This window comes from Nematostella vectensis, chromosome 1 (assembly GCF_932526225.1).
Source record: "Nematostella vectensis chromosome 1, jaNemVect1.1, whole genome shotgun sequence".
Taxonomy (NCBI): Eukaryota; Metazoa; Cnidaria; class Anthozoa; order Actiniaria; family Edwardsiidae; genus Nematostella; species Nematostella vectensis.
In genome coordinates this window covers 21,553,540-21,566,503 of record NC_064034.1, presented here as the reverse complement: position 1 = coordinate 21,566,503, position 12,964 = coordinate 21,553,540, and the positions used below count along the sequence as shown (strand labels likewise).

At 46.7% G+C, this 12,964-nt stretch overlaps 1 protein-coding gene across 4 annotated transcripts in view; it reads right to left on the bottom strand.

Annotated features, from left to right (window-relative positions):
• Window positions 1-12,964, bottom strand: part of LOC5518304 (cytosolic 10-formyltetrahydrofolate dehydrogenase) — a 37,159-nt gene that overhangs the window by 11,794 nt on the left and 12,401 nt on the right. For all 4 annotated transcript variants that reach the window (XM_032362903.2, XM_032362904.2, XM_048732063.1 and 1 more), the window contains one exon: window positions 2,231-2,379. In XM_032362903.2, the coding sequence (XP_032218794.1) occupies window positions 2,231-2,379 (149 nt within the window). The remainder of the gene's footprint in view (window positions 1-2,230; window positions 2,380-12,964) is intronic.

The following is a 12,964-nucleotide window of genomic DNA, read 5'->3' as shown; positions in this document are numbered from 1 at the left end:
TCAGCTTTTCCTTGAGGCAGAGGTTGCAACGCTTAGTGGTACTGTTGTAGGCGGAGTGGGAAGAAAGAATGCGCCATGAAATAAAGTACTTGATCATGTTGTCCTTGAGAGTCCAGACGTGTTTGCTGAGTTCGGTGGAGTTTCTGTGTTTGGCGTGTCGGAATGATGCGGTGTGGTTTCTGTACCTGGTCTTGAAGCTGTTTTCAGTGAGCCCGACGTATGTTTCCGAGGTGTTGTTGTCTTTTCGAGTTACGGTAGCTTGGTAGATGACATATGTCTGTAGGCAGTTTCCGTCTAGAGGGCAGGTGTCTTTCTGTCGGCAGTTGCATGTCTTGTTGTTGGTAGTGGTAGGGGCGGAGCTGGCGATCTCGGTAGCCGACGATGCGGTGATGATGCGCTTGTTGTGGTTGTCGATGATCTGTTTGGTGTTGTTCATGCAGCTGTAACTGATTTTGATGGTGTTTCTGTTGAAGATTTTACGGAGGTGGTTGTCTTTCGGGAAGTGCTTGTCTATCAGGGTGAGGAATCTGTGGCCGATGTTGGTGCTGGTGTTCTTGCTGAAGGGCGGGTTGTACCATAGGATGTTGTTGCGTTTGCGGGTTTTACGGTTGGTTACGGTGTTGGGTTCGTAGCGTAGCGTGTAGTTGTATCCGCTATCGTCGAGTGCTTTCTGGTAAGGTGGCGCGGTCTGGTCAAAGGAGGCTTGGTCTGAAGATAGGGCAGATAGGCGTCTGTTGATACCAGCAGGGATGTTCTTGGTGATGGAGGGCGGGTGGTTGCTCTCACGGTGGACATATTGTAGCGAGGAGTTCGGCTTTGTATAAGGCTGGTGTGCATTACGTTTTAGGTCAAGGGTGACGTCTAGGAAATTGACAACTTGTTTGTTTGCCTCAATGGTGATTCGGAGTTCGTTGTTGTTGAAGATGCGGCATAGTTCCTTTTTTAGGTTTTCGGTGGCTCTGGGTGTGGCGTTGGTGATGGCTAGTCCGTCGTCGCGGTAGAGTCCTACGTTCATATTGAGGTCCTGAAGTTGGGAGAGAAGGAAGTTGCCTACAAGTTCACAGGTTTCTGCGCCATCGAAGCTCCCCATCGTAACATCAAATATCGTGTTGCCTTTCTTCTGCCAGGGTGTTTGGTTGTGGACCAGAAAGGAGCTCTTGGAGTGGGTTATGATCTCTTTTTCATCAGGGGTGATTTCGTCATAGTTGGAGGCGAAGTCGAGTGCTCTTGATAGTAGGTCTTGGCTGATAGATGGGTAGAATTCTACAATGTCAAAACAGATGAAGTTGAGTTGGTGTTTGTTTTCGGCAGCCTTGAACCAGTCAATGACGGCTTTAGTGCTTTTCCATTGGTTGAAGTTTCGTTTCTTTGCAATTACGCTATTGATACGGTCGAGGATCTTTTTGCTGATTTTTCCGATTTCGGGTTTTGTGGGGTTGATGAGTCTGCAGGTAGGTTTGTTAGCGAAGTTCGGCTTATGGTCTTTGAGAGTTATGAAGGCTTGCTTGTTGGCTGTGGTGTCCATTCTATCGTCTAAATCCAGTTTTGTAGCGATCTCTTTGTTTTTCTTGTGGACAGATTGCGTTGTTTCGGAGGGTGCTTTTTTGTAGGACTTGTTTATCTCTTTTTCTAGGAGATTCTTGTAGGTAGCTGGCTCTAGTTTGTAGAAGTTTGTGGTTTTATCTGCGGGGATCAGTAGTTTAGGTTCTTTTTTAATGTTGTCGGTGTCTTCTTTTAGCTTGCCCAGGAAAGGAGTGTTCAGGTTCTTGAATTTTACTGACTGGATCATTTTTAACATGTCTTCTTCGAACTCTTTCAGTTCTTCTACAGGAGGCGGATTTTTGGTTGAGCGGAATCCATAGGTTTCTTTGGAGGTCGAGGCGGTGTCTGTGTTTAGGAAGAAGTGTGCTTTCCAGCGCATTCGGCGTAAAAAGTGTTCGGTTTTTTCAACAAGGCGTTGGAGGTAATCACTGCGAGATGGTAGGGGAATATTCTTCGTTTCAATTTTTCAATGTTAATAGTATATATACGATGGTAGGAATATTCTCATTAAATCCCCTGATGAGTGGGCAACCACGAAACAGACCTGTAGGGAAACCTATGTAGTTTGTATTTTTCTCAAACCAACACTATACACCGCTCTACTTTCGAGTATTGAGCACTTTCTATGAAAGCCCTCAACCATCATTTTGACCCTGCTATATAAGTGGATTAGACACCAAGGACTTACCAGCAGCAATGCAGTTTTCTCCTTTGTTGAAGAGACATGCCATCATTCCCTGCCTGACTGCCCTCTCCATGTCACAGTCACTGAAGATGATCAACGGCGATTTCCCCCCAAGCTCCAGGGAGCACTTCTTCAGGTTACTGGTAGCACAGCTGCAATTAAAGGATGTTGGTCAGCCACTCCTATGTTATTGTTTACATTTGAAAATTCTGTATAACAGTCTTTCGTGTTTCATGTTTGTGTTGGAACATGGATAGGAGGGCTTGTATAGTGGTGGGTTGGTTATAGAGGGGTGGATTCGAGGGCTTGTATAGTGGTGGGTTAGTTATAGAGGTGTGGATTGAAGGGCTTGTATAGTGGTGGGTTAGTTATAGAGGGGTGGATTGGAGGACTTGTATAGTGGTGGGTTAGTTATAGAGGTGTGGATTGGAGGGCTTGTATAGTGCTGGGTTGTTTATAAAGGGGTGGATAGGAGGGCTTGTATAGTGGTGGGTTGGTTATAGAGGGGTGTATTGTAGGGCTTGAATAGTGGTGGGTTGGTTATAGAGGGGTGGATTGAAGGGCTTGTATAGTGGTGGGTTGGTTATAGAGGGGTGGATTGGAGGGCTTGTATAGTGGTGGGTTGGTTATAGAGGGGTGGACTGGAGGGCTTGTATAGTGGTGGGTTGGTTATAGAGGGGTGTATTGGAGGGCTTGTATAGTGCTGGGTTGCTTATAGAGGGTGGATTGAAGGGCTTGTATAGTGCTGGGTTGGTTATAGAGGGATGTATTGGAGGGCTTGTCTTGTGCTGGGTTGTTTATAAAGGGATGTATTGGAGGGCTTGTATAGTGCTGGGTTGGTTAAAGAGGGGTGTATTGGAGGGCTTGTAAAGTGGTGGGTTGGTTATAGAGGGGTGGATTGGAGGGCTTGTATTGTGCTGGGTTGGTTATAAAGGGGTGTATTGAAGGGCTTGTATAGTGGTGGGTTGGTTATAGAGGGTGGATTGGAAATCTTGTATAGTGCTGGGTTGGGTATAAAGGGATGTATTTTGAGGGCTTGTATAGTGCTGGGTTGGTTATAGAGGGGTGTATTGAAGGGCTTGTATTGTGCTGGGTTGGTTATAAAGGGGTGTATTGAAGGGCTTGTATAGTGGTGGGTTAGTTATAGAGGTGTGGATTGGAGGGCTTGTATTGTGCTGGGTTGGTTATAAAGGGGTGTATTGAAGGGCTTGTATAGTGGTGGGTTGGTTATAGAGGGGTGTATTGGAGGGCTTGTATAGTGCTGGGTTGCTTATAAAGGGATGTATGGGAGGTCTTGTATAGTGCTGGGTTGGTTATAAAGGGGTGTATTGAAGGGCTTGTATAGTGCTGGGTTGGTGATAGAGGGTGGATTGGAGGGCTTGTATAGTGGTGGGTTGGTTATAGAGGGGTGGATTGAAGGGCTTGTATAGTGCTGGGTTGTTTATAAAGGGGTGTATTGTAGGGCTTGTATAGTGCTGGGTTGTTTATAAAGGGGTGTATTGAAGAGCTTGTATTGTGCTGGGTTGTTTATAAAGGGGTGGATTGTAGGGCTTGTATAGTGGTGGGTTGGTTATAGAGGGGTGGATAGGAGGGCTTGTATAGTGGTGGGTTGGTTATAGAGGGGTGGATTGGAGGGCTTGTATAGTGGTGGGTTGGTTATAGAGGGGTGGATTGGAGGGATTGTATTGTGCTGGGTTGGTTATAGAGGGGTGTATTGAAGGGCTTGTATAGTGCTGGGTTGGTTATAGAGGGTGGATTGGAGGGCTTGTATAGTGCTGGGTTAGTTATAGAGGGATGGATTGAAGGGCTTGTATAGTGCTGGGTTGGTTATAGAGGGGTGTATTGGAGGGTTTGTATAGTGGTGGGTTGGTTATAGAGGGGTGTATTGGAGGGCTTGTATAGTGCTGGGTTGGTTATAGAGGGGTGGATTGGAGGGCTTGTATAGTGCTGGGTTGCTTATAAAGGGATGTATGGGAGGTCTTGTATAGTGCTGGGTTGTTTATAAAGGGATGTATTGAAGGGCTTGTATAGTGCTGGGTTGTTTATAAAGGGATGTATTGGAGGGCTTGTATAGTGCTGGGTTGGTTATAGAGGGGTGTATTGGAGGGCTTGTATAGTGGTGGGTTGGTTATAGAGGGGTGTATTGTAGGGCTTGAATAGTGGTGGGTTGGTTATAGAGGGGTGGATTGAAGGGCTTGTATAGTGGTGGGTTGGTTATAGAGGGGTGGATTGGAGGGCTTGTATAGTGGTGGGTTGGTTATAGAGGGGTGGATTGGAGGGCTTGTATAGTGGTGGGTTGGTTATAGAGGGGTGTATTGGAGGGCTTGTATAGTGCTGGGTTGCTTATAGAGGGTGGATTGAAGGGCTTGTATAGTGCTGGGTTGGTTATAGAGGGATGTATTGGAGGGCTTGTATTGTGCTGGGTTGTTTATAAAGGGATGTATTGGAGGGCTTGTATAGTGCTGGGTTGGTTATAGAGGGGTGTATTGGAGGGCTTGTATAGTGGTGGGTTGGTTATAGAGGGGTGGATTGGAGGGCTTGTATTGTGCTGGGTTGGTTATAAAGGGGTGTATTGAAGGGCTTGTATAGTGGTGGGTTGGTTATAGAGGGTGGATTGGAAATCTTGTATAGTGCTGGGTTGGTTATAGAGGGGTGTATTGGAGGGCTTGTATAGTGGTGGGTTGGTTATAGAGGGGTGTATTGGAGGGCTTGTATAGTGCTGGGTTGCTTATAGAGGGTGGATTGAAGGGCTTGTATAGTGGTGGGTTGGTTATAGAGGGATGTATTGGAGGGCTTGTATAGTGCTGGGTTGGTTATAGAGGGATGTATTGGAGGGCTTGTATTGTGCTGGGTTGTTTATAAAGGGATGTATTGGAGGGCTTGTATAGTGCTGGGTTGGTTATAGAGGGGTGTATTGGAGGGCTTGTATAGTGGTGGGTTGGTTATAGAGGGGTGGATTGGAGGGCTTGTATTGTGCTGGGTTGGTTATAAAGGGGTGTATTGAAGGGCTTGTATAGTGGTGGGTTGGTTATAGAGGGTGGATTGGAAATCTTGTATAGTGCTGGGTTGGGTATAAAGGGATGTATTTTGAGGGCTTGTATAGTGCTGGGTTGGTTATAGAGGGGTGTATTGAAGGGCTTGTATTGTGCTGGGTTGGTTATAAAGGGGTGTATTGAAGGGCTTGTATAGTGCTGGGTTGGTGATAGAGGGTGGATTGGAGGGCTTGTATAGTGGTGGGTTGGTTATAGAGGGGTGGATTGAAGGGCTTGTATAGTGCTGGGTTGTTTATAAAGGGGTGTATTGTAGGGCTTGTATAGTGCTGGGTTGTTTATAAAGGGGTGTATTGAAGAGCTTGTATTGTGCTGGGTTGTTTATAAAGGGGTGGATTGTAGGGCTTGTATAGTGGTGGGTTGGTTATAGAGGGGTGGATAGGAGGGCTTGTATAGTGGTGGGTTGTTTATAAAGGGGTGGATTGTAGGGCTTGTATAGTGGTGGGTTGGTTATAGAGGGGTGGATTGAAGGGCTTGTATAGTGCTGGGTTGTTTATAAAGGGGTGTATTGTAGGGCTTGTATAGTGCTGGGTTGTTTATAAAGGGGTGTATTGAAGAGCTTGTATTGTGCTGGGTTGTTTATAAAGGGGTGGATTGTAGGGCTTGTATAGTGGTGGGTTGGTTATAGAGGGGTGGATAGGAGGGCTTGTATAGTGGTGGGTTGGTTATAGAGGGGTGGATTGGAGGGCTTGTATAGTGGTGGGCTGGTTATAGAGGGGTGGATTGGAGGGCTTGTATAGTGCTGGGTTAGTTATAGAGGGATGGATTGAAGGGCTTGTATAGTGCTGGGTTGGTTATAGAGGGGTGTATTGGAGGGTTTGTATAGTGGTGGGTTGGTTATAGAGGGATGTGCTGGAGGGCTTGTATAGTGCTGGGTTGGTTATAGAGGGATGGATTGAAGGGCTTGTATAGTACTGGGTTGGTTATAGAGGGGTGTATTGGAGGGTTTGTATAGTGCTGGGTTGGTTATAGAGGAGTGGATTGGAGGGCTTGTATAGTACTGGGTTGGTTATAGAGGGATGGATTGAAGGGCTTGTATAGTACTGGGTTGGTTATAGAGGGGTGGATTGGAGGGCTTGTATAGTGGTGGGTTGGTTATAAAGGGGTGGATTGAAGGGCTTGTATAGTGCTGGGTTGGTTATAGAGGTGTGGATTGGAGGGCTTGTATAGTGCTGGGTTGGTTATAGAGGGGTGGATTGGAGGGCTTGTATAGTGCTGGGTTAGTTATAGAGGGATGGATTGAAGGGCTTGTATAGTGGTGGGTTGGTTATAGAGGGGTGTATTGGAGGGTTTGTATAGTGGTGGGTTGGTTATAGAGGGATGTGCTGGAGGGCTTGTATAGTGCTGGGTTGGTTATAGAGGGGTGGATTGGAGGGCTTGTATAGTGCTGGGTTAGTTATAGAGGGATGGATTGAAGGGCTTGTATAGTACTGGGTTGGTTATAGAGGGGTGTATTGGAGGGTTTGTATAGTGCTGGGTTGGTTATAGAGGAGTGGATTGGAGGGCTTGTATAGTGCTGGGTTGGTTATAGAGGGGTGGATTGGAGGGCTTGTATAGTGCTGGGTTAGTTATAGAGGGATGGATTGAAGGGCTTGTATAGTGGTGGGTTGGTTATAGAGGGGTGTATTGGAGGGTTTGTATAGTGGTGGGTTGGTTATAGAGGGATGTGCTGGAGGGCTTGTATAGTGCTGGGTTAGTTACAGAGGGATGGATTGGAGGGCTTGTATAGTGCTGGGTTGGTTATAGAGGGGTGTATTGGAGCGTTTGTATAGTGGTGGGTTGGTTATAGAGGGATGTGCTGGAGGGCTTGTATAGTGCTGGGTTGGTTATAGAGGGGTGGATTGGAGGGCTTGTATAGTGGTGGGTTGGTTATAGAGGGGTGGATTGGAGGGCTTGTATAGTGGTGGGTTGGTTATAGAGGGGTGGATTGTAGGGCTTGTATAGTGCTGGGTTGGTTATAGAGGGGTGGATTGGAGGGCTTGTATAGTGGTGGGTTGGTTATAGAGGGGTGGATTGGAGGGCTTGTATAGTGCTGGGTTGGTTATAGAGGGGTGGATTGGAGGGCTTGTATAGTGGTGGGTTAGTTATAGAGGGGTGGATTGGAGGGCTTGTATAGTACTGGGTTAGTTATAGAGGGGTGGATTGAAGGGCTTGTATAGTGCTGGGTTGGTTATAGAGGGGTGTATTGTAGGGCTTGAATAGTGGTGGGTTGGTTATAGAGGGGTGGATTGGAGGGCTTGTATAGTGGTGGGTTGGTTATAGAGGGGTGGATAGGAGGGCTTGTACAGTGGTGGGTTGGTTATAGAGGGGTAATAATAATAATAATAATAATGCTCGTTTATTTCAACCGTTTGCAGTTCTTTTACAACTGAATTACCGGTGGGGTCAGCTAACTACAAAATACATTACACCATACATAATTCATAATAACATTAAATCCCCAGCATATTGCGCTGAGACGAATTTGGAAAAACGGTCCGTTCGACCCGGAACCACACTATGTGCGCGCTTAGATCTTAGGGAGTATGACGAATTGGAGGATATAAGTCTGCTTGACACTAGGGGGTATAAGACGCTCCCCTGTTTGATATTGCTTATGAATTTTTTGCACACATTGTGACGCCGCGCCTCTAAAGAAGACAAGCATGCGCGTTCGAGGGCGTCCTCGTAGCTAAGGCCACTACCGAAAATTATTCCTAGAGATCTTTTTTGAATTCTTTCTAAGGCAGCACATAGGTATTGCGGAAGGTTGGAAAAGACAACGCAGGCATACTCTAAGATGGACCTTATAAGAGAACAGTATACAGACACCTTTCTGGGACACCACATGATTTTAGTTTTCTGAGTGCATAGAGACGACGGTTTGACTTTTTGATCACATAGTCACAGTGCGATGACCAACTAAGGTCCGAAGAGATATACACACCGAGAAGCTTGAAACTGGTGACTGACTCAATAACGGAACCGCCGACCGCTATTGGTTGGCACTGAGAACTATTGTACTGTAAAAAATCAACCCGCATCTCCTTGCACTTACTAGGATTTAACAGCATGTTATTATTTTGTGCGAAATTGTTGACATTATTTACCATATGTCTCATGACAGATGGAGCGTTGCGAGGAATTATTTCTAGAATAGATAAGTCATCAACGTATTTCACCCTAGGACCCCAGGCGCGCACTAGATCATCTACCATAACTGCAAATAAAATGGGGCTCAATTTGGTTCCCTGAGGAATTCCACCATTTGGGGATTTACAAGCTGATGACGAGTTAGCAATTTGGACACTCTGTGACCTTCCCTGAAGAAAAGCGGCAACCCACCTGACTAAGGAGGGGTGTAACCCATAGCTAGCAAGCTTACTTAGCAAGATACGATGATCAATAATATCAAAGCCCTTTTTGAAGTCTGCAAAAAAGAATCTTAGCGAACAGTTGCCATTATCCAGCGCTTCTAATGCGAGATGTAATAAATAGACTAACGCTTGAGAAGTTGATCTACCTGCAAGGGCGAACTGTTTGGGGTCAAGTTTACTAGTTAATGAGGGCGTAATCCGGGACAAGGTGAAACTTTCCATTATTTTAGCAACTTGACTTGTTAAAGAAACTGGTCTAATGTCTTTTTCTACAGACTTAGTGGGTTTCTGCTTGGGAAGGGGTTTTACAATTGCACTTTTCAGCAGGGAAGGGAGCGATCCCTCAACCAATGACGCGTTGTAAATGTCACTAACAACGGGACCAAGCTCATGAGCAAACTCCTTTAAGATTATGTTCGGGAGACCGTCCGGGCCAGGGGCTTTTTTTACTTTGATCCCGCGGAGCGCTAATTCTGCTTCCCATGGCGTTGCAAGCAGGTCTGGAGGTACAGAATCCACAATAATTTCTTTAACATCCGACTGTGCCAGGGGGGTGAAACCCGAGGTGAGACTTACAAAAAAGTCATTGATCTTGTCACACAGGGAGTCAACGGAGTCAATAATCAGACCATCAACCAGTTGGAGGTACCACTGCCCAGAATCATCAGAAACTCCAGAAAGATTCTTTATCTCCTTCCACCACTTCCCTACACTGGACTCCTTAAGATTTTTGACCTTGCTATTATAGAAGGACTTTTTGGCAGATGAAATAGCCTTTTGAACTTTATTCCTCCACATTTTGAATGCTGGAGAGTCCTTTCCATACCGCACAAGGGCATGCTGTCTTCGGGCGACAAAGGATTTTGTTTTTGTCGAAATCCAAGGCTTGTCCGTGGAATGGACGCGGAACGTCTTGAGTGGCAGGAATTGGTTTATCGCATCTGACAAGATCTGATAGAAAAGTTCGAACTTTTCCTTGCAATTGTCGAGACAATATACCTCATCCCAAGAAAATGACGTAATCCAACTTCCAAACCCCCGCATGGCGCTGTCCCTCGTGTCTCGTTTGGTTATCGTGCATTTGACACCCTTTTGACTTGGCGGGGCTTGTTGAATAAGAACGCCGTAATGATCGCTGCGGCCAATTTTTGGGAGCTGTTTGGGAACTTGGAGGCATTTAGGGTTGTTAGTCAGGCACCAATCCAGTGTCCCAGTATCGCGGGTTAAGACATTCACAGTTTGGGTGAGGCTGGCGGATCTCTTGAACGGCACAGGTGAAATTTTGGTCGATGTAGGATTAAAGTCACCAGTCACACAAACCAAAGCTTCAGGGTGAGACCGCAAAAAACGGTCAACAGTCTCCTGAACATGTGAATACAACATGTTATTATCCTCCGCAGATGCATGAGGAGGGTGATATATGACTCCTATGAGAATGGTGGACACCGATCTAGGAAGCCGGAATGGTTTGACGTGGATCCACATTGTCTCCGAAACAGCACCTGAGAGTTCAGCCTCCGACAACCGTACACAGGGAATAACGGATCTAATATAGGCTGCTATTCCACCAGCGTGAGATGGGCGATCTTTCCGAAAGAGTGTAAAATCCTTCAGGGACACTTGGGAATCAGAGATCTCATCAGACAGCCACGTTTCCGTAATGCAGGCAATATCAACGCCGTTATGCTCCATTACGCACTCGAGTTCCTCCACTTTTGGGGCTAAGGAGCGAAGATTACAAATCATGATGTTGGGTATAGACGGTTTAGCCGGTACATTTCCCGAGTAGTCGATGCCAACTCCAGTTTGACTAGGGGGCGCCGCAGATGTCTCAGACAAAGGCGGGATTCCTGTTGAGTCCAACACAGGGTGACCGGAATTTAATGGCCGTCGCTTTCGTTTCGATCTAAATGGTTTCCTAATTCCAAGGGAGTTGAGCTCCTGCCACAGATCTTTGGGGAGCACTTGCTTCTTTTGAGTCTTGCTTATTGACTTGAGATAGGCGCTGCTGTAGACAAGTCTACTCGGGGATGATGAATTTGTTGATTCAGCATGGCTGCCAACGAGTTCCCCATCGAGCACACCAACAAACTGACGATTACTAGGCCACCAAAGGGTCATGAACTTGGTGAAATAGTACATAAACCTCAGTGTCTGAGCCAAGCAAAGGTTCGAAGGCCACATAATTGGTCAAGGTCGCTTGTACAAATTACTACTAATCGTTTAAACAGAGACACAGAAACACCGTGGCAGCCATGTTGGCGCCGCTGACCATTCTCTGGTGGATTGGAGGGCTTGTATAGTGGTGGGTTGGTTATAGAGGGGTGGGTTGAAGGGCTTGTATAGTGGTGGGTTGGTTATAGAGGGGTGTATTGGAGGGCTTGTATAGTGGTGGGTTGGTTATAGAGGGGTGTATTGGAGGGCTTGTATAGTGGTGGGTTGGTTATAGAGGGGTGTATTGGAGGGCTTGTATAGTGCTAGGTTGGTTATAAAGGGATGTATTGGAGGGCTTGTATAGTGCTAGGTTGGTTATAAAGGGGTGTATTGAAGGGCTTGTATAGTGCTGGGTTGGTTATAGAGGGTGGATTGGAGGGCTTGTATAGTGCTGGGCTGGTTATAGAGGGGTGGATTGGAGGGCTTGTATAGTGGTGGGTTGGTTATAGAGGGGTGGATTGGAGGGCTTGTATAGTGGTGGGTTGGTTATAGAGGGGTGGATTGGAGGGCTTGTATAGTGCAGGGTTGGTTATAGAGGGTGGATTGGAGGGCTTGTATAGTGGGGGGTTGGTTATAGAGGGGTGGATTGTAGGGCTTGTATAGTGGTGGGTTGGTTATAGAGGGGTGTATTGGAGGGCTTGTATAGTGGTGGGTTGGTTATAGAGGGGTGTATTGTAGGGCTTGTATAGTGCTAGGTTGGTTATAAAGGGGTGGATTTGAGGGCTTGTATAGTGCTGGGTTAGTTATAGAGGGGTGGATTGGAGGGCTTGTATAGTGCTGGGTTGGTTATAGAGGGGTGGATTGGAGGGCTTGTATAGTGCTGGGTTGGTTATAGAGGGGTGGATTGGAGGGCTTGTATAGTGCAGGGTTGGTTATAGAGGGGTGGATTGGAGGGCTTGTATAGTGGTGGGTTGGTTATAGAGGGATGGATTGAAGGGCTTGTATAGTGGTGGGTTGGTTATAGAGGGGTGTATTGGAGGGTTTGTATAGTGGTGGGTTGGCTATAGAGGGATGTGCTGGAGGGCTTGTATAGTGCTGGGTTAGTTATAGAGGGATGGATTGGAGGGCTTGTATAGTGCTGGGTTGGTTATAGAGGGGTGTATTGGAGGGTTTGTATAGTGGTGGGTTGGTTATAGAGGGATGTGCTGGAGGGCTTGTATAGTGCTGGGTTGGTTATAGAGGGGTAGATTGGAGGGCTTGTATAGTGCTGGGTTGGTTATAGAGGGGTGGATTGGAGGGCTTGTATAGTGGTGGGTTGGTTATAGAGGGGTGGATTGGAGGGCTTGTATAGTGGTGGGTTGGTTATAGAGGGGTGGATTGTAGGGCTTGTATAGTGCTGGGTTGGTTATAGAGGGGTGGATTGGAGGGCTTGTATAGTGGTGGGTTGGTTATAGAGGGGTGGATTGGAGGGCTTGTATAGTACTGGGTTGGTTATAGAGGGGTGGATAGGAGGGCTTGTATAGTGGTGGGTTGGTTATAGAGGGGTGGATTGGAGGGCTTGTATAGTGGTGGGTTGGTTATAGAGGGGTGGGTTGAAGGGCTTGTATAGTGGTGGGTTGGTTATAGAGGGGTGTATTGGAGGGCTTGTATAGTGGTGGGTTGGTTATAGAGGGGTGGATTGGAGGGCTTGTATAGTGGTGGGTTGGTTATAGAGGGGTGTATTGGAGGGCTTGTATAGTGGTGGGTTGGTTATAGAGGGGTGTATTGGAGGGCTTGTATAGTGCTAGGTTGGTTATAAAGGGATGTATTGGAGGGCTTGTATAGTGCTAGGTTGGTTATAAAGGGGTGTATTGAAGGGCTTGTATAGTGCTGGGTTGGTTATAGAGGGGTGGATTGAAGGGCTTGTATAGTGGTGGGTTGGTTATAGAGGAGTGGATTGAATGGCTTGTATAGTGGTGGGTTGGTTATAGAGGGGTGGATTGAAGGGCTTGTATAGTGCTGGGTTGGTTATAGAGGGGTGGATTGGAGGGCTTGTATAGTGGTGGGTTGGTTATAGAGGGGTGGATTGAAGGGCTTGTATAGTGGTGGGTTGGTTATAGAGGGTGGATTGGAGGGCTTGTATAGTGGTGGGTTGGTTATAGAGGGGTGGATTGTAGGGCTTGTATAGTGGTGGGTTG